This window comes from Sprattus sprattus (assembly GCF_963457725.1).
Source record: "Sprattus sprattus genome assembly, chromosome: 20".
Lineage (NCBI taxonomy): Eukaryota > Metazoa > Chordata > Actinopteri > Clupeiformes > Clupeidae > Sprattus > Sprattus sprattus.
Genome location: NC_137918.1, coordinates 2,505,001 through 2,526,270, shown reverse-complemented (window position 1 = coordinate 2,526,270; position 21,270 = coordinate 2,505,001). Strand labels below are relative to the sequence as shown.

General features: G+C 45.5%; 1 protein-coding gene across 1 annotated transcript; it reads left to right on the top strand.

The window, feature by feature from the left end:
- The first annotated feature begins 112 nt into the window (after window positions 1-112).
- On the top strand, window positions 113-7,003 carry sh3bp5lb (SH3-binding domain protein 5-like, b). Its single transcript, XM_080858871.1, has 6 exons — window positions 113-762; window positions 1,014-1,076; window positions 1,460-1,588; window positions 1,815-1,976; window positions 3,014-3,187; window positions 4,344-7,003. The coding sequence occupies exons 1-6, from the start codon at window positions 520-522 to the stop codon at window positions 4,992-4,994; spliced, it is 1,422 nt and encodes a 473-aa protein (XP_080714997.1). The 5' UTR covers window positions 113-519; the 3' UTR covers window positions 4,995-7,003.
- The last annotated feature ends 14,267 nt before the right edge of the window (window positions 7,004-21,270 follow it).

Sequence of the window (21,270 nt, the reverse complement as noted above, 5' to 3'; positions counted from 1 at the left end):
ACATGGATTCCGGTGATTCTATTTATTCGTCAGACCGCCTTTTGGAGGATCTTGGGGAATTTGAACCTGTCAGCCCAACTGTGGAAAGAGCTGGTGGCTGGAGCTCGGAAGGGTGGGTGAGCCACCATCTCTGAAGACATTCCATGACAACCCACCCATGCGCAAAACATTGTTTTGGGAATTTATTTTATCAATTTAGTTCGTTTGATTTTAACGGGCATTCTTTAAGGGAGGGAATTGACCATAAGCAGATTTACATCAGCCTAACGTGCAGTGTATCGTGAAACTAATGCTGCTGTTTTCATTTTCGCTAGCTCTGGCTAACAGGATACTAGCTAACAACAAACACCTTGAGTAAAATGTCTGCATTGTTTATTCTCGCCTGCTGAGTTGTGTAATGTCTTAAAATGTCAGCGTGATGAAATGAAAATCTTAGATGCCTTACTTTAAATATTTTTGTATAATACATTTAGTAACGTAATATTTAACTGAGCAACCTGCTCCACGCGAAGGCCGCATATGGAAGCAGCCAGCTTGCGTGAGAATCCCACCGGTTCGGGAGTGTCCGAGCAGGCAGAATGGAGAGAGGAGACTCCGGGTGGGGAGGCTGAGGAGAGGGACGGAGACCTGAAAGAAAGAGGTGGAGATGGGGGTAACGAGGAAAAAGGCGAGGAAGTGGAGGGTAACTGTGCTCCTGAAAAAGAAAAGTCTATGGACAAGGAAGCAGAGGCGTACGAGGAAGAATTGGATCCAAGAATTCAGGTAAAATAGCTAACGTCCGCGAACAAACTCTAGCTTTACAACTAAGTTAAGTGACCATCAGAAACACAGTGCCCGGTCTGTAATCTTAACTCGTTGGTCTTACAGTAGTGAAAGTGGCGCATTTAAATGCGTTTGCAACCTTATTGTGACAAACACCGGTGATGTTAGCAATATGATCAGAAATGTTAATGCACACATGAGTAGCTGTTATTAAGTGTCTGTAACACCGGTTGGCCTTTTCGCCTCCGCAGGAAGAGCTGGAGCATTTGAACCAGGCCAGCGATGAGATAAATCGACTGGAGCTGCAGCTGGACGTGAGTACAGGCGTTGGGTTTAATTAGACCAGAGGTGTCCAGTGGGGTCGCTGAGGTATTTTATATTCCAGATGTCAGATTAGGATTTGATTAATGATGACAAGCGAGGGTAGGTCAAATATGTTTTCTGGGTTGAGTTAGTCCAGGATTAAGTATTGTTTTACTGTTAAATACACCAGTTTCTTTAAATACAGGAAGAATGGTGTATGTACACTAGAAATTAATGATGTCATCATATCAGAGCTTCCAGGAAATCAAGGATAATTGCTGCAGAATTCCCACGATGCGGCATAATAGTTCCTTTCAATGGATTCCTTTCCCTCCTTGTTATTTATTTTCTCTGACCAACCCCTTTCATCTATCTGGCTTGTTCACTCCATCAGGAAGCCAGGTCCAGCTACAGACGGATCCTGACCGATTCAGCTCGGAAGCTCAATGCTCAAGCCTCACAGCTGGGGACCTGTATCGAGAAGGCCAGGCCATACTATGAGGCCCGCAGGCTTGCTAAGGAGGTGTGTGTGGCTTTGTAACGTCTTTGTTAATGCCTGTGCTCTCCTCAGTGTCATTGTGCCAATGTTTGTAATTGCATTCCCAATGTTTCCTGATGACAGTGTAATTGATAACTGTATAAACTTGGCATCTCATATACTACTGTGATTGGTGATCCTCTCTTACGGTGACCTATGATAGGACGTGCAGTCTCTGGCTGTGTTGTAATTAGTTGTGTGTCGTCCTCAGGCACAACAGGAGACCCAGAAGGCTGCGCTGCGTTATGAGCGGGCTGTGTCCATGCACACGGCGGCACGAGAGATGGTGTATGTGGCAGAGCAGGGTCTCTTAGCCGACAAAAACACCCTGGATCCCACCTGGCAGGAAATGCTCAATCATGCTACAATGAAGGTACACACACACACACACACACACACACACACACACACACACACACACAGATAACAGTAGTTACAAATCAACTAAACAGAGAATCACCTCACTCCAGTGAACAGTTATACAGCTCTATCCAAGACACAGTTCATGGAATATAAAAGAAGAAGAAATCTGTTGTGTTTTGTCAGTTTTGTAACATTTCATCAGTCTACTACACACATGATATGGTGCAGTAGTATCTAACTTAGTGTCACTTCTAGATATCTAAGGCTATTGCTAGGTTGTTGCCAATTATAATAAAAAAAACCTGTTCTACCACTTTCTTGGTATTGGTTGTACACAATGTTATCACATGATTGAGAGATGTGATTGGTCTCGGGGGTTGTTGTCTCAACAAAACCGTCAACACCAGAGAACACTACATATTTGGAAGCAACCAACACAGGAAAGAGTATTAGAAATCACACTTGTGGTTGTATATGCATTCTCTCCACAACTAATCAAACAATTCATTTTTGTTTTAAGCCTTATTATTAGATGAGATTTGTGTTGTCATGTCTGTCACATTGTTTATAGAAGGCGGTAACAGAAATAGATACGAAATGGAGAGTGAATGGCTTAAGGCACGATGCCCTGCCTTCCCAAGGCAATAACTGAGCACAGCTATTAGCAGCTAAGACACTTGACATGTTGAGTCTAAAACTATGATATTGTATTTGTTTAAAATGATGACAATTCATAGAGGGTCTTTTGTTGTCTACCATTTTATTTTATTTTTTTTCTTGATGTTATCCTGGGGAGGAGAGTTGTGTGATCAGTTTAGCTGGAGTCTCTAGTAGTTGTTTAAAATGATGTATACAATTCATAGAGGGTATTTTGTTGTCTACCATTTTCTTCATGTTATCCTGGAGGGGAGAGTTGTGTGATCAGTTAAGCTGGAGTCTCTAGTCTTCTGAGGGCTGTGTGTGCAGCTGGGGGAGAGGGGGGGTTGTTTTTCCGATGAGAGAGGATGTTTCCGGTGCTGTGCTCAGCGGTTGCCGTGGTTTTGGCAGGTGAACGAGGCGGAGGAAGAGCGTCTGCGGAGCGAGCGAGAGCACCAGCGCGTGACGCAGCTGTGCCAGGAGGCAGAGGCCCGTGTGCAGACGCTCCAGAAGGCCCTTAAGAGGGGCATCGTCAAATCCAAACCCTACTTTGAGCTCAAAGCCCAGTTCAACCACATCCTAGAGGTAAGGCCCACTGTTCAACTGTATGCTAAAGACCGCAAATGTGTTCAATGTATGGCGTTGGACCACTAATGGTTGTCTTTGTCAAAAGTCACAAAATAGTTTGATACCTTTGTGATGTTATTCTTAATTAGAATACTCCTTACATATTTTCAATTTCTCATGTCAGTGGGGTGTCTGGTAAGGTAAGTCACCTTCTCCTATTCTCTGGCATGTTCATTTTCAAAAGCATAGCCAGCTGTTGAAAATCAGATCTCTAATAATTGGGCCCACGGGTTGGCATGCGCAGTTCTGTCCTTTACTCACACAGACCTGATGGAAACAGGTGGACTATTCAGAAAATTGGTGCTAAAATTAGACAGGACAAATGAGCATTCATCTAAACTGAAGAAACGACTTGATACACTGTTCTTCCCTCTGTTTGGTCAGAATAACTGCGCTGTAAAACACGCTGCCTCTAAAAATTCTTAACTATTGTGGTATAGATTTAGGTTCGTTATGAAAACTACATTTAGCAGGATAGTGGGATTTTGGCGTAATGACAGTTAAATTACACGATAAATCAACATCCAACTAGCTAGATGAAGACTATTTAAAGGATATTACTTTGAACAGAAAACAAGCTGACTACTATAAAGTGCTGTGCTAAAAATGCTGTGTCATCTTCAGAGTTGCAAAAAAACAGCTCACAACCAAGAGGGAGGCAGTGAAGGGAAGGAATGAGGAATAAGATTAACTTCATAATAAGAGCATGGTGGTTACTAAAGTTTTCAACATGTTGTTTTCTAACCTCACATTTGTATAAAATAATGTTGTGTTTTGATATCATTTCTTCAAATCATCCTTCAAATTAGTATTTGTTTTGTGGTTTTTAGACATTTTGTGAGTGTTTGTTTTGTGCTGTGTTTGCGTTTACACCGTGTCACTGGATGACTTTTTGACCAATCGAATTGCTTACAGTGCATGATCATGTGAAGATTACTGACAAACACTTTTGGTGTCTCCCTGTTTAGTTTGAGGTGAAGCACCTCCTGTTTCACTGTGGCTTATTTGTTTGTTTGTGTCTGTGCGTGTGTGCACGTGCACACTACTTTGTGTGTGTGTGTGTGTGTGTGTGTGTGTGTGTGTGTGTGTGTGTCTGTGTGCGCTCTCTTTTCAGGAGCACAAGTCCAAGGTTGTGCTGCTGGAAGAGCGTGTTGCCAAGGTGAAAACCCGCTACTCCGTCGCCCTGCGCAACCTGGAGCAGATCAGTGAGCAGATCCACGCCCAGAGGGATCGTGTCCGCACGGCCAGCCAGAGAACCAGTGCCTGCCAGGGCCGCAGCTCTCCGGTGGGGGCAGAGTCGGAGAAAGAGGAGGTGGTGCAGGCCGGGGCGTACGGCGGCGTCGGTGCCGAAATGGCCAACAGCGAGTGGGCGGATTCGGAGAAGACCCGTCAGTGGGTGGAGCGTCACCGAGAGAGTGGGTGGGGCCATCAGGAGAAGGCGGGCTCTGACTCGATGTCTGTCATCAGCTTGCAGACGATTGCGTCCGACCTGGAGAAGTGCGACAGTGTGGAGCACCTGGGAGAGATGAGCGACGTGGGGAGCCTGCTTGGGGAAGACCTGGACAGGGAGCGAGCGATGGAGAGAGACAGGGAGCGAGCGATGGAGAGACAGAGGGAGAGGGAGAGGGAGAGGCAGAAGGAGAGAGGGGGGGCGGAGGAGAGGCCTGTGGCGAAGGAGGGGGCGCTGGGGGTGGAGAGAGGGCTGGTTGGAGCAATGAGGCAGGAGATTTTCGTGAAGCAACACCACAGGAGCGTGAGCCTGTAAGAACACACACACACACAGATACACACACAGACAGGATCTCATCACATCTCACACATGCAGACATGTAAATACTACATGCACAAGCTTCCAACGCCTTCCACTCGCTCTACACACAAAATCTTTAAAGGACAGTTGCCAGTATTGGCTACTTTCAGCTGGAGGAAGTGATGTCATCCTCTGCTCTCTACTCACCGCTGCTCACTCGCATGCAGATGCACACACACACTCTCTCTCTCCACATAAACCTTCAGTTTTGATTGTCAGGAACAAATCTGTGTGTGTGTGTGTCAACCTTCATCATATGAGTAGAAACAGATCCCCACTGACGGTATGGCTAACACTCTCTATAGCTCGCGCTCTTTGCCACTGGAACACACATACACACACACACACACACACACAGACACAAACACACACACGCATGAGATGCCTACAAAAAACGCACTTTAAAATGTGTGGGGAATGTGAAGTCCTTCCTATCAGTGGCGGTTTCATATTCCACACAGATAACAGTGTTTCAGGAGGGTGGGGGTGGGGGATTCTTCTGCAGACAAGGAGGCAGAAAGGTCGGGCTGGTCTAAAAGATCGCTGTGATCCGTCCCATCATTGAAAACAGACACCATCGCACATCCGGGAGCCGCTTATAAGAATAGCATCAAACCCACCAACCCCTCCAATCCTCTTCCCCGTTCCAGCATCTTCTCACTGCAACACTAATGCAGCACTTTATGCAGGAAGACTGAAGGTGACTCTTCCGAGGCTTGTCTCATTGAAACTCATGCACAGACAAACACTGACACACACACACACACACACATACACACATACACATACACACACACACACACACACGCACATACTAAGGGGCGCGTTTATTTCTTGGCGGCGTGCACAACGCTAACACAATTCTTCCTCACTGGATGCTGTGTACACACACTCACATCATGAACACACACACACACACACACACACTCTGTATCTGTAAGATGCTGATGATCAAAGGATCTGCCGGAGACAGATGATGTCATGGTTCTGCTGCCTACGCAGTAATCCCAGCAGACCTGAATCATCTCGCTGGAGCCCGGAGACTACAGACGTTAATGTGCCATTTTTGGTCGGACGTGAGAGCGTTTTTTGATTTTTGCGTTTCTGCTGTTTACTCTGCTGGAGCCAGAGGGAGAGGAAATTATTTAGTTGTTTTTGTTTTGTGGACACAGTACATTTTACTGTCTGAGAGGCATGCACTGGACTTTTTTTTTTTTTTTTACCTCTTCTCGCCCTTTTTATCCTGACTTTTCTCCTCCTCCATTCATCTCACTGCTCCTCCCATCCACACACCCGTCATCTCTTCCCCACCATGTTGCCCCTTCTCATTCGAAACCCCGTTCTCTGCCCCTCTCCTGATCCCCAAGTGCCACAGTGATTCTGGCCTGAGTTGAATGGTCTATTTGTGGCTGGCATGGGATGGCTGTTTTACTAAAGTCTTATGAAATGATGGAGTACCATAGTGCACACTCTCTCTCTCTCAGCAGTGATTATCCTGACTTTGAAACTTTTGACAGAGCTGCTTGTTAAGTCACCGGGCATTTGACCTGCTGGAGAAGTGGCCCTTAAGTCCTGATGCCGGATTAGTCTTATCCGCCCACCTCATGTCTTCCCATCTGCTTCCTGGGCTCCTTGTGTTTGTGCACTCCTCTGACCTCCGCTGACTGTCTGCTCTGTCACCCCTTTTCTGCTCGGTCCAAATCCCACTGCCCCTCTCACACTGAGCGCATCCTAGCAACCTTCCTTAGCAACCCTTCTGTCCATAGTACTACACCCTTCACTCTGTACAGCCCTTGTTGTACATACTGCTTGTCTCTGTCCCACTGTCCTGTACATACACCTCTGCTGTATCTGCCAAAAGGTGATGTATTATAATGGTGAACGATGCTGACTGACCGGTAACTTATTAATGATGTAATTTATTGAATAGCAGATGATTAAAACTTTTATTGAACAACCCCCCACTTAGACTCCTGGGTTATCTTGTCCACGCTTTGTTAACAGTAATGAGAAAAACGACTGTCTAGGTTCTCCTAACATGGAGGTTAATGGAGCAGGGCTTGCACACACACACACACGCACAAACTGTGAGAAAATAACTGCAACAGAGCACTGACCCTCTGTGTAGGCAAGCAGTGATGGAACATCCGGGCAGGGATTACGATAGCAATTTCAGCCAGAGAGGTGCAGGTTAGGAGCTGGGTCGGGATGGTGGCAGATGGGAAGGGGGTGATGGATGAAGTTACTTAGAAAGACCAGACTGGGAGAGGCGAGAGGATGCAGCTGAGTGACGAGAAGTGAGAGACAGATTCAATTAGGAGGGACAGAAAGGACGGTGAGGAGAGGTAAAGAGTATCAGACTGGTCATCAGTGAAAAGAAAGAGAGAAGACTTCTCTCCCTCAGTGGGCTTCAGCTATTTAAATAGAGATACAGACGTGAGTGTTAGCCACGAGAGGGAAGGGGAAGACCGCATAAGAAGAGCCGGGGAGAGGATTGAGGGCAAAGGGTGGATGGAGAGAAAAGCGTTAGTGAAGAGCATGAAAATTGGACAATGGGGCGAGGAGAGGAAGTGTTGATAGACAGTGATTACTTCAGAGGCCTGTGAGGTGGGAGTTAATAAAAAACTGAGGGAGCGAGAGAGGAGAGGAACATGACAGCTACGCTGAACCGAGAGATGGAAGGACTAGATAGGCTATTGTTGAGTTGTGGACTTCAATTTTCCACCTCAGATAGTAATGTCTTGCTATGAATATCGTATGCTTCGTGGAAGGAGAGTGAGATAGACTGAAGAATGGACATATTTAGTGTGCCTCACCATGCCCAGTCCAGGCTGCTGAACACACACTATCGAAAGGCAGAGTGTTCTGTGGCTGAACACACTATCGAAAGGCAGTGTGTTCTGTGGCTGAACACACTATCGAAAGGCAGAGTGTTCTGTGGCTAAACACACTATTGAAGGCAGAGTGTTCTATGGTGTTCCTCTCATCCTGGTTGTTGAGTGTTCTGTGGCGTTCCTCTCATCCTGGTTCTTGAGTGTTCTTTGGCGTTCCTCTCATCCAGGTTGTTGAGTGTTCTGTGGCGTTCCTCTCATCCTGGTTGTTAAGTGTTCTGTGGGGTTCCTCTCATCCTTGTTGTAGAGTCTTCTGTGGCGTTCCTTTCAGAGTGTTCTCTGTGTGTACTAGGGCCCCTCCTATGGCTCATCTGTGCCGTGAGCGACGCTGACAGCTGAGGCCTGTTTTGGTTATTGATGTAAGAAAATATGCAACAGAACAGAGGACGGGGATAAAACAGATTACCCAGTGGGTTCATATCAACACCGAAGGAGAGAAGAGAGCAGAGAAGAGGACTGCCGAGGTGAAGTCAGGCTATGAGAAATTTCAGGACACCCATGCAGTGGCTTGGCTTCTTGTCATGAAGAAGGTTTATTTGCATAGCTATATTACCATGCGTGTGTGTGTGTGTGTGTTTGCATAGCTGTATTACAAGGTCTGGTCAAGGACATGACAGTGAACTATGAGGCCTTAGCTGTTATTATATAAGTTTGGACTAATGCCAGGTGAAAGGCCAACACAAAAGGAAATTGACAGCTATTGTAAAAGGTGGTGGTATAGACAGTTGTCCATTATAACATCTATAAGTGTCCATTGTAACATTTGCTTTACAGACAACAACTGTAATTACCCCAGGCCAGTCAACCAGACATCAAAACAGCTCCGGGCACGCTTGGCCAGCTACGGAAAAGCTGACAGCTCAAATGCCATGAACATGCTGGTAGATTTGTTGTTCAGCGCCACACGCATTGAGGTTTCAGTTGCAGCATAGTGTTTGTATTCATCCAGTTAATGTCATGAGAAGGATATCTGTTCATTCGTGTAGCAGACTGCACACTGATCACAACCTGACAGTTATTTAGAAATTCAGATGAAAATCTGTTTTGCCTACACTCACACAAATGTTCATTATCCACATGCTTCCTCAACTACACATTCTTACACACCCAACTGAATACACTAGCCTTATCCGACAGGGCTTAAGATGTTTAACAAAGCAGCTATCCAAATTAAAGCAAACCTGGGAAAATATGAAAGTATGTGATCTTTATTATAGAAATGTAATATTCAATGTATGCTTTGGTATACTGCAAGAAGATAGAAGTCAATTAATGTCTCTCCCATCATACTTACACATGGATTATATTCTCCTGTAAATCCCTCTCATTACTTATTTCAAAAGTTTCAGTTTCGCACTTTATAGAAACAATTAGTTCACTACCTAACATACTCATTTATAAATGTTCGAAAATAGTACATGTTCAATTATGGGTAAAAATGTGAATATTAAAAGAACTTGACGACACAGTAATACTCAAGGGAGTATTATTGATCATATCCTTTCAGCTCCTAAATTTCAGATATCATATGTCTGTTCCTGGTGAAATCAGTGAAATCAATCACTGCTGAGTTGGGAATGTCTGGAAGTTTTCCACTTGGAAATGACAGATTTCTGCATGATCAGGTTGTGTCTTTAGGGGTCCTTGCAGGCTCTGTGACCTGCACACTATTTCACCAGGAAATGAACTTGTCTTCTGGCAAAACTGGCTAGATCTTTTTCATCTGTGAAACCGGTTGGTCTTGCTATATCACACAGTGACAGGTATCACTATGTTAATGAGAGGCCCTGCAGCATATTATGCACTTGACTTAGTCATGATGGCCTATGGACAGTAGTTAGAATGAAATACAGTTTTAAACTGGCATATGAGTATGGTGATGTAATATTTGATAGATTGAACTTTGAATGTGTGTCTGTATTTTTTTTAATATAATTTCTTCAATGGGGCTGTTTTGCTTTCATATAATTGAAGGGTTGGTTTTTCAAATACTCTTTACCATGTGGCTGTCAACCTCGGTGAAATGTATCCATTCATTTCCATGCGCGGTGGCCCCCTCCCATGCCTGTGGCCTGAACTCTCTTGTTTCAGCCAGCATGACTCATCCACTCTCTTCCCCTGTAAAGCTCGGAGTGATGGGATTCCGTGCGCCGCTCACCATGTATGGCTTTTGCACGGAAACCGCTGAAATAATGAATAATAAAAGGGATAATCCCGCAGCGACAACAGCAAGTCCGACAGGGCTGATCCTTGTCTCCCGTGTAATGGAATTTCAAGCGACAACAGCGTCATGTAGCTGCAGAAATAAGTATATTAGGCGACACTCGAAGCGTGAATAGCCTACATACATCAACTTGACAACACACAAGAGGTTAGAAAAGGAAAAATAACTGGTTTCCATTGGCTGCGCTCAGCAAACCATCCGCGCGGCATTGGGGTGGGCGGGGGTGGGGTGGTCTACTATTTATCTAGGATATGCGCGCACCATCTGTCTCTCCGGCAGCCAATCAGCACTCTAATTCCCACCATTCTACCGTCTATGTCCTCGTGGATTGTATCTTAACCGAGACGAGCCTACTGCAGATGATAGCGAGCGCGGGCGAGAGCGCCGCGGAAGAGTTAACGTTGCGTCTCGCCCCTGTGACGTCGTGAGTGAGTGAGGGACTGATGGGAGAGCTAGAAGGAAGGAAGGGAGGAGAGAGGGAGGTGTACCGTTTGTCGCTGTCGTCGTCCGTGTGTAGATGCTGTGTTTTTTTTTGTAATCGTATCATCATCTGACAACATTTACGTTGCATTTTTCTTATGCTTCAGGCTACAAACATTTTGCACAATTGGACAATACGGATTATTCACATAAAGCTCAGTGTTGTCAAAAGCACCGCTACCGATAGTTGTTATTTATTTTTCGCTGCTAGTCGTAGCCATTGGGAAAAGGGATGTTCATGGGCGTTTGGAGTGTGTGAGTACAATCGTTAGCTGCTAGTAGAATGTGTGTATTAGGCTTGTCACTGACAGCGGGTGAACATTTCCGATGAAATCCAACTTGGAGACGCTTTTCGTTTCCTCGTGAGCTCCATGTTGTGTATGTGATGTCAGTGGTTTTCAACCGAGCAATACATTGACCGAGGCACAACTGTATTCTCAGCGCATAAAAATTGCACAACTTTGTCTGTTCGACTGAAATCTAATGACTGTTATAGGCTGATTCAGTCCAGGTTGCGATTAAATGTTTAGTTTCCAGAAATATCTTTGATATTTATAAATAGGCACGCGGCCATTATCACGCAATATTAATAATTGTGTTACACATCAATTTTGACCCATCGAGTCAGGTCTCTTCGATGTGAAGATTTTTGGAACTCGACAATAATAATCTCCGCAAGCAATTAAAACCAATCTTTGTTGTGGTCACACGCACGCGAGAAGATATTCACGCACGCACACACCAGCCTCTCCACTGAGGAGGACCTCTCCTGAGCGGCGTCCCGCGGAGATCCCGAGCAGCGCGGTAAGTGTGTGTGTGTGTGTGTGTGTGTGTGTGTGTGTGTGTGTGTGTCTGTGTGTGTGTATCATCTGTCTGAAGTCCTGTTGCCCATCTGTGACTCTCTCATGCTCTCAGTGTGTGTGACTGAAACTCTGTGTGCTGTGGTGGGCTCGTGCTGCGTGTGTGAGTGTAGCCCTGTGTGATGTGCTGCGAGCCCGCTGTGTGTTGGACGTGGACTGGGGTGACTATGTGCCTTGGCCCTCACAAGCATCTGGTAAATGGAAAGCATAGTCAGTAATAGGCCGTGCTTTCCTCCTGTCCTGGCACCCATCTCCCGCCACAGGACAGCTCTGTCATAGCCTATTGATCGATGAAGGGGGCGATTGGAAAAAAAAGGAATGCGCGACCCGACCGTGATAGACTGGAGAGGATGTCATACCGCGCCACACGGTCAGAGATGCTGGCATTTATTAACAATGACACTGTGGTACCCACCCGGTCGCCTCATACAAACATGTCAAGGCCTATAGTGTGCAGAGGCTTTGGTGATAATGCCTTTACCTGCTCTTTAATCTACCCGGATAGAGTCCCACAGAGCCTGAAGTCCAGCTCTGATCGCACGTGTCTCTGTCCATGGTGCTGAAACTGTCTATATACTCGAACTATGCCGGGAAGAGAAGTCAGGGAGACACCAGTCCCGAGTCTTACATGTATGAATCGAGTGAAATGACTACGTGAGACACATTCATATGCTTGTGTTTTTTTTGTGTGTTTTGTGTTATGTTTTTGGAGGCCGGTTATGTTTAAGGTGTAGAGGTGAGTGTGAGGTATTTCCTGCGTGTGTATACTCTTAATGTCTTTGGAAGTTTGTGAACAACAAGAATGCATGCAGACTCTTTGTGTGTCTGTGGCAATGCTTGTGATACAAATCTGAATTTGTTGAGTATGATTTGTGTGTGATGGATAAGTGTATGCGATGTAACGCGTGAAGGTTGATTGTGGTGTGTGTGTGGGTCTGCAGGTGTAAATGTGGATAATTAGTTTCTCTGTGGTGATGCATCGTGTTTATTCATCAGCAAGCCACACCCCCCAGGGAGAAAAGAGTGAGCTTAACGAACTCTCTTAATTAGGGCAATCAGAAGTAACTGCCTTCCACTGAGTCTGTATATCGTGCTGACTGCGCATTATGTATGTGGAACTGATGAACACCCATGTACACACACCCACAAACACACACATACACACACACACACACACACACACACACACACACACACACACACACACACACTCACTCACTCACTCACTCACTCACTCACTCACTCACTCACTCACTCACTCACTCACACACACCCACTTCACAGCGACAAACACACACTCACACACACCCACGTACACACCCACGTACACACACACAAACACACACACACACTCTCATAATTTTTTTTAATGAGAGAAAGATAGAAAAATAAAAATAGAATAAAATTGTCTCATACAAACACTAACAGTATTTGTATAGAAGTAGCACTCTCCATGAGGGACAAGAGCTGTGTGCATAATATGCCTGACTGGTCACATTATCTAGTCTGTGTGTGCATGTGACTGGCTGCATTCTCTTGCCACCATATATCTTGCCTGTAGGGCAGAGCCGGATGCACAAGTGTGTGTGTGTGTGTGTGTGTGTGTGTGTGTGTGTGTGTGTGTGTGTGTGTGTGTGTGTGTGTGTGTGTGTGTGTGTGTGCGTGTGCCTGTGAGTATGTGTACCAAATTTATGTCAGGGAGTTTTGAATAATTGAGTCACAAAATTAATGTGGGAATATTTGCAAGCATAGAAACAGTCCATGCCCATTTTAAGAAAAATATTGGTATATTTTGTATATTTCATTCTGTATTGATGCCACATGGATACTCACAGTCTTAAAGATAATACACACAAACACACACACACAATGACAGATAACATCCACAAAGCACACACAGCTGCACTTCCTTATTTCCAGAGTGACGTTTTGAAATCCCCGACCGTTGGTTTTTGTTGCCTGGGTAACCCCTTGGGCCAGGCTGCAGTATCTCCTGACAGGTTAATTGACTCTACCTCTACTCTCCACTCCCCCCCCCCTCCCCACCCCACCACCCATCCCCCTCAGTAGAGTATCCATCTGACAGGGTTTTGGTCTCATAGCTCAGTAAAGCAGCGGTATGCTGACTGACAGGGCAGTGCCTCGGCCAGGTGATCACACTCATGCTCGACAGGGGAACAGAGCGTCTGACTGACAGGAGAGCAGGACGACACCGCCGGAAAAAGGATGTAGAACAGACAGTCAAACGCCTCCCTGTCTCGCTGTTTGCCCCTCCGCTGGTTCCCTCTTGTCATTTTGTCTCATCTCTCTCACTCTATCTCTATCTCTCTTTCTCTGTCTCTGTCTCTGTCTCTGTCTCTGTCTCTGTCTCTGTCTCTGTCTCTGTCTCACTCACACTGACACATTGAACTCATGACACCCGCAGAGGGAAACGCCACTGTGAGAGGGAGCTGGTCCAGCTCTCTTTCAAGTTACATGTAGTTCAGATCTTTTACTCGGCTTCATCTTCAAGTTACATGTAGTTCAGATCACTTACTCGGCTTCATCTTCAAGTTACATGTAGTTCAGATCTCTTACTCAGCTTCATCTTCAAGTTACATGTAGTTCAGATCTCTTACTCGGCTTCATCTTCAATTTACATGGATTTCAGATCTCTTACTCAGCTTCATCTTCAAGTTACATGTAGTTCAGATCTCTTACTCGGCTTCATCTTCAAGTTACATGTAGTTCAGATCTCTTATTCAGCTTAATCCTCAAGTTCACCTTGCCAGAGAGAGATGTTATGGTTAAATGCTTTGTGGCTACAGTTTCCCACTGGATGTCTTTGCTAACAAAGAGGAGAGGAGAGTGCCAACTGACCTGACTGGAGATACAACTTACTAGAGATACTGGACAAGGGAGTTCCGGTCGCTGTGATGCAGAGATACTGGACAAGCAACTAAGTGACATGCAACTGAAGTAGTTATAAAGGACCTCAGAAGAGGGACCAGGGCTGGATTCCCAAGTGTTCGTGTAGCGTGTGGGACACTTATAAATAATTCAGCCCAACATATGCAGGGCTGCATAAAGCCATTTTCTGGATTGCTGGTTTTGAGAAGTGATGGTCTGTTATAACAGGGTAATAGCATGCTATGTCCTCTGTGCTATATTTATATTTTACAGTGCAGGCCCTGAGTTAAGGTGTGTGTAGGCTTGGTGTTATATGTGTTATATGTGTTATACGTGTGTGTAAACACGTGTGTCCACACACTTAAATGACAAGTATCTGACCAGGGCTTAACAGAAGTTCGAGGTGGAACAGTCCTTCAGAGGGCAGAAGAAGACAGCACTTATTCCTGCTGGATGGAACAGGAAGTTCAAGAGTCATGCCAGCTGCTCTGATTCTGGGGACGGTGTTCGGGGGAGACTCAGACTGTTCAGCAATCTGTGCTGAGATCAGGAGCTGAAGTGTCCTCGGTGTCTGCTGGATTGTCGTCGGCAGCTTCATCAAGTCCATATCCATTCCCTTCTGCATTAATAATTATCTTTCATTTTACTCGGGCTTCTGAGCTCTGCTGTAATGTCTCTGTGACGGGGAAAGGAAAGAAAAGGCTGGTCTTTGTTCTCAGTATGTGGTCAGTGTCATATGAGCCAGAAACACATGGAATATTTAAACACCAGAAATGATAAACAGACGGTTCTGTTTTCCCCTGTGTGTGTATGCCTCTCTTTGTGTGCGTGTGTGTGTTAGTGTGTTTGCCTCTGTCTTTCTGTGGCTCTGTGTCTTATCGTTGCGGCACAGAGAAGGTTTTTTCCGCAATGCTGCCTCTGAATGCCAGACGGTAATAATGTTTGGTGTCTGTTCAAGTGGAATTCATATTTCAGCTATAGTTAAAGCAAGTGGGTGTGTGAGTGTGCCTCCGTGAACAGCGGGATGGCATGTTCAGTGCCTGAGCTGAGATTTGGGTTTCTGAGCCAGTGTTTTGGGGCTTGAGCTGATTTTGCATTAGTTCGGTGTCGTGATGAGCGAGGTCTATGCGAGCACAGAATACGTGATTGGCAAGGTAGCTGGCCAGGGTCCTGAAACGCTCCGCAGAAGACTGAAAAAAGGGTTGGGATTTAGAAACCCCCTGGAGACACCTCCCCTACCGACAGGGAGGAGGTGATAAGAGAGGGGTATGTGTAGACAGACGTTAGTGGAATTTAAATATTCCTAACAGGGAAAGGGTGCAGGAATCGGAGCAGCTCATCAAGAATGCTTCCCTCCTGAGCTCTGGGTTTGATCTGTCAGATGGCGTTTGGGCGTTGGAGAGCTGGGGTTTGCTGCAGCCCTGAGGGGTGTAGAGTAGTTGGGTAGGCGAGTAGCGGCGGACAGAGACAGACTCCAGACTCCAGACTCCAGACTCCACCCCTGCCTCAGAATCCCTGTGTGCCAGTCAGCTGACTTTTGTCCAAGTGTGCGCTCCATCCAGTGGGCACAGGCACGCGCGCACACACACACACACACACACACACACACACACACACACACACACACACACACACACACACACACACACACACACACACACACACACACACACACACACACACACACACACACACACACACACACACACACACACACACACACACACACACACACACATACACACACACACACTCCATCCAGTGGGCACAGGAATGCCGGGGACATGGTGCAAACCAACAAGAAAAGACAGGAGTGAAAAATGAGTGAATGAGAGCAGACATCAGAGGAAGGGAGGAGGGTGAGGGCCGACGAGAGAAGGAAGACATTTCTGAAAGACACAGTGTCAGGAAGTGCAGACATCAGCCGAAGACAGAGTAGGGACAAATGAGCACAGACATCAGTGGAAGATACCAGATGAAGGAGTGGGAGACTGAGAGGGCGGTGGTGGGAGAGAGAGAGAAAGAGAGAGGGAATGAGACTAAGGAAGAGAGAGACAGAGGAGGAGAGATAAGTGTGTGTGAGCAACTCAGAAGATTCTTCTCCGATAGGAGTTTCATTCAGAAGTCACTGAATCTGTCCAAACATTAGACAAAGCCATGTCGTCACTGAATCAGACACATCCAGTCACTGAATCAGACACATTTCCTCAACTGATGCAGCATTTCCTCAAGATTAAACAAAGCTACCAAGTAAACAGTTCACAGCTCAAAATTTGACAAAATCTAATTATGACTTCAGAGCATATCGTCCTGTGTCTTAATTGAAAATCTGTTGTATAGATGGTATCTATATATATAATAATATAATATATATAATTATATATAATACATGTGTATATACTGTATGTATTATATTACTATATACATAAAGAAAGATATAGATATATAGATAGATACCATCTATATATGTGCATATATATTCACAACACACAGTTCAGAACACTGAGGCAGGAAAATATAGTACTTTTTGCACACCGCTATAGTAATGTGATATCCCTTTACTTTGCACTTATGGAGGGAAAAGAAACAGTATCAGCTTCCACAATACGTTTCCTGGATATGAAGCACAGTACAGAGATAGCTGAAAAGGTATATAAAAAAAACATCAAAATAAAGGACATTGCAGTCAAAGTAAAGGACATTGCAGTGAAATTAAATCCAAATGAAGGCAATCTGGCTCAGCATCCAAGTCAGGCCACACACACACACACACACAGACACACACTTTGTGATACCAACATCCATACACACACATTAACCCTAAAACGCATCACCCCACACACTAAATGTAACCCCAAGACCTGTCACAGGTGCCAAGTAGCACATATACTCTTTTTTCAATTTTTTTGACCAATTATGTGAAAAAATGTTGTGTGCGTTGAAGAATGTCTATGTGAATGTATGTGTTGAGTTTACTGTATGTGTGTTATTGTATGAGTGCATGTGGGTTCCCTTGTATCTGTCTGGGTGGTTTGTAAAGCGTGTTGTGTCCAAGGGGAGCTCATTTGAGAGGCGTCCAGCGCAGCAGCTTCTAAACACTCATTAGCAGTGCCTCACGGCCTAATTCTGCCCTCAATTCATTAGCTTATGTTTGCTGTTCGGGTTGAGGATACGTAGGAGTGAGTGTGTGTGTGTGCGTGCGTGCGTGCGTGCGTGCGTGCGTGCGTGCGTGCGTGCGTGCGTGCGTGCGTGCGTGCGTGCGTGCGTGCGTCTGACTTGGATAGGGGTTGCAGCGTGTGTATGCGTTAGCAGTATGCAAGTAGGCTATACAGCAATTGAGTTCATTGGGGAATGGACTTGATGAGTATGTATTATGTATGTTAGGGCTTTGTGTATGTTGGCTGATACGTACAAGGTGCATTTCTGGGAGTATATGTGTGTGTGTTTTGTGTGTGTGTGTGTGTGTCTGTGTGTGTGTGTGTGTGTGTACAGTAAATGTTTGTGGGTTGTATCTGTGTGTGCCTATGTACTGTGTGTGTGTGTGTACAGTATGTGTTTGTAGGCTGTATCTGTGTGTGCTTATCTAGTGTGTGTGTGTGTGTGTACTAGTGGCGGAAAGAGAGAGGTGGGACGAGTCTCCCTAACTGACCTCCTCCAGAGCCTCATTAGTAATGGTAGTACTGTGCTGCAGAGGCCTAACGGGGCCCAGGTGAAGCTGACAAATGGGGCGCTCTACACAACCACCTGCTGTGTGCCAGATGGGGACACTCCCGCACTGCCTCCATCTGGCCCGCAGGGCTGCGGTGCTGTGGGGTTGCGGTCCTGCGCTGTGTTCCTAACTGCTGCAGTGGGTCCCATTGCCTCCCCAGTCTCTCTCACTGGAGCCGGGATCAGCTTAGCCATGCCACTGAAGAAGCTACCGGGGCCAAAGGCTGGTGTGGGCTGCTCTGCTTGAGTTGTTGGTGTGTTCGAGTGTGATGGCTGAAATGAGGAGTTTTTTTGGCTAAAGTGTGTGTGTGTGTGTGTGTGTGTGTGTGTGTGTGTGTGTGTGTGTGTGTGTGTGTTTGTGTGTGTGTGTGTGTGTGTGTGTGTGTGTGTAGGTGTAGGTGTGTTTTTGCCAGAATGTGTCTGGAGGGAGCAGCCCAGCAGGAATACATTTGCTGATGGAAGCCACCGAACTGTTGAAGATGCAGAGACAGGAGGAGCATTGGCAGAGAGAGGGGGGTGGGAGGGGGGGGGGGGGGGGGGCTGCTGTGGGGAATGACAGAAGTGGAAGAGGCAGTGTTCGAGGGTAGCCAGCGTTCTTGTGTTGTTTGCTTCCAATTTGTCCCGCGGTGCATTGTGCAGGCGACATCACCAGCAAAGAGGATGGGGTGGTGTGTTGGGGTTTCTCACAGCTGAAAGCAGGAAGTCAGCAGAGTTTTAACAGAGATGTTGGAGGAGCACTCCCTCCATGATTCCTGTGTCTTGTGATAGCAATCGATGTAGTTCACCCCACGGGGAAACGGTCTTCTTAAGATGCAGCTCCAGGGGAGGGTCTGAGAAATTGTCTGTGAAATTGTATCTCCTCTGACGAGGTAGTTTGAATATTCATGACTTGTCAGACGCGTGTAATTGGTTGTCTTGAATGATTTTTTCCTAGGATAATTTTTAACATATTCAGAAATGATGACTCATACTCTTAATAGACTTGTGCTCTAGTATTTGTGCATTTATCACATTGTTTAATTGTTTTCAACAAATGTGTCATATATCAGTGTGTTACCTATCAATACTTGTGTGGTGGTAAACTCATAAGATAAATAGTTTTTACTCATACTAACTTCATGGCAATAGACTCCTTAGAGCAACAGAGTCGTTACATAAATTCCAAAGCTTATGTAATATCATCTGCCCATCTAATCCCCTAAGGACCAATGAAATAAGTAGATACTGCTCATAATGTAATCAACTGAAAGGACCAATGAAATAAGTAGGTCTACTGATTTTGTGATCCCCGAAGGACCAATAAAAAAAGTAGATATTGCTCATTCTGTAACCTACTTGGCTCCAGCTGAGAAAAAGCAGAGCTGAGGACTGCCTGGCTATCATGTCGGAGAGGACATTTGGGGACATTTCCCCCCTTGTGGACCAGATTCTGCTCTCTGACTTCAGTTTGGGAGGTGGATGAGGATAAGGAAGATCAGCAGCCATGTTAGTGGTTTAGTGGAAGTCAGTGATCTTGAAAATGAGACTGGACCGAGAGTCGCTTTGAGCTCTCCTCCAATGCTGAGAGTGTCTATAGCTTGCCATGTCTAGTTGGCACCATAATAGTGGGACCAAGTTTGGCGCGCAAACAAAAGAACTTCACTTCCTTCACTTCCGCCGACTTGAATTGAAACAAAAGAACAATCAGCACTAAAATAAGGACACTGTGCTCTGTGTATATCGCTGTACTGAGCAGAAAAAAGAGACAAAGGCAGATTTTTCCGAAAACCTAAACATTAATCTTTCAAAAGTGACACCACTGACAAGACTTGTAAACACAGATTCTTTTTTTTAGAGCTTAGTATCATAATACGCAGTTGTATGCAGTTCATGATAATGGGCTGAAAATGTATAATTTGTTTAAGAAATGGCACTTCATTTCTTAATTCATTATTAAAACTGTCGTTTTGATTAGCACCCGCTCTGGCTCATCCACCGACTCAACAATGTATTGTCTAGAAATCGTCCTATTTATTTATTGATTTATCTATTTATTATTTACTTGGACCGTAGCACTGTAGAAATTGAAAAAAAAAACTCAGGTCAAGGCTATGACATACATTCTACCGATACGCTCACTTTATTGTTCTCCAACAGGCTCCTACCAGCATGGTCAATGCTGATTGTTGTCTGGTTTTCGATTCTGCAAACCAACGGTGCTTGATCCACTCTGTGTTTTTCAGAGCCATGTTTTGGTTCTACTGTGAGCTCAGTGTGAAATGACGGGTTGACAAATATGAGCACAAAACACTCAACAGGAAGAGCTCTCCAGCCTCAGGACGCTCACACAGGGGGCAGCAATGCGTGTGTGTGTGTGTGTGTGTGTGTGTGTGTGTGTGTGTGTGTGTGTGTGTGTGTGTGTGTGTGTGTGTGTGTGTGTGTGTGTGTGTGTGTGTGTGTGTGTGTGTGTGTGTGTGTGTGTGTGTGTGTGTGTGTGTGTGTGTGTGTGTGTGTGTGGACGCTCACACAGGAGGCAGGGATGCATTTGGCTCCTGTGGGGATCCAATAAGACATTTAGTCTGCAATGGATAATGGCCATTGAAAGGGCGTTTATGCGCTGTTAGGTTTTGCTCCGCAAACACACAATTAAAGGCCACTTGGGAGAAGAAAAGGCAACTTTGCTCAGAGGGGTGGGAGTGTGAGACATCTTGTGTGTACTTTGGTGGCATTCTGCCAAGAGGATGAAATTAGGTGATTGCTCATTTGGTCTTTTGAATTAGTTTGAGTCTGAGTCTAAAGCTTTACAGTTGTGTAGACATTTTTGAATGACATCACTGTCATTAGTCAGAGCATTATGCTGAAAGAGCCCCACCTTGCACAGACACACATACACACATACACACATATACACACACACACAGACACACACATACACACATACACACATACACACACACACACACATACACACACACACACACACACTCTCACACACACACACATACACACACACACTCACACATCCACACACATACACACATACACACACAGACAGACACACACACACACCCACACACACACACACACACACACACACACACACACATACACACACACACTCACTCACTCACTCACACACATACACACACACACATACACACACACACACACACACACACACACACACACACACACACACA

Excerpts from the sequence above, each read along its gene's own strand:
- sh3bp5lb (XM_080858871.1), top strand. The coding sequence starts at position 520 with ATGGAAGCAGCCAGCTTGCGTGAGAATCCCACCGGTTCGGGAGTGTCC. Across the intron at positions 1,589-1,814 it reads CCCGCAGGCTTGCTAAGGAG|GCACAACAGGAGACCCAGAA; the intron begins GTGTGTGTGGCT and ends TGTCGTCCTCAG. Across the intron at positions 3,188-4,343 it reads AGTTCAACCACATCCTAGAG|GAGCACAAGTCCAAGGTTGT; the intron begins GTAAGGCCCACT and ends CTCTCTTTTCAG.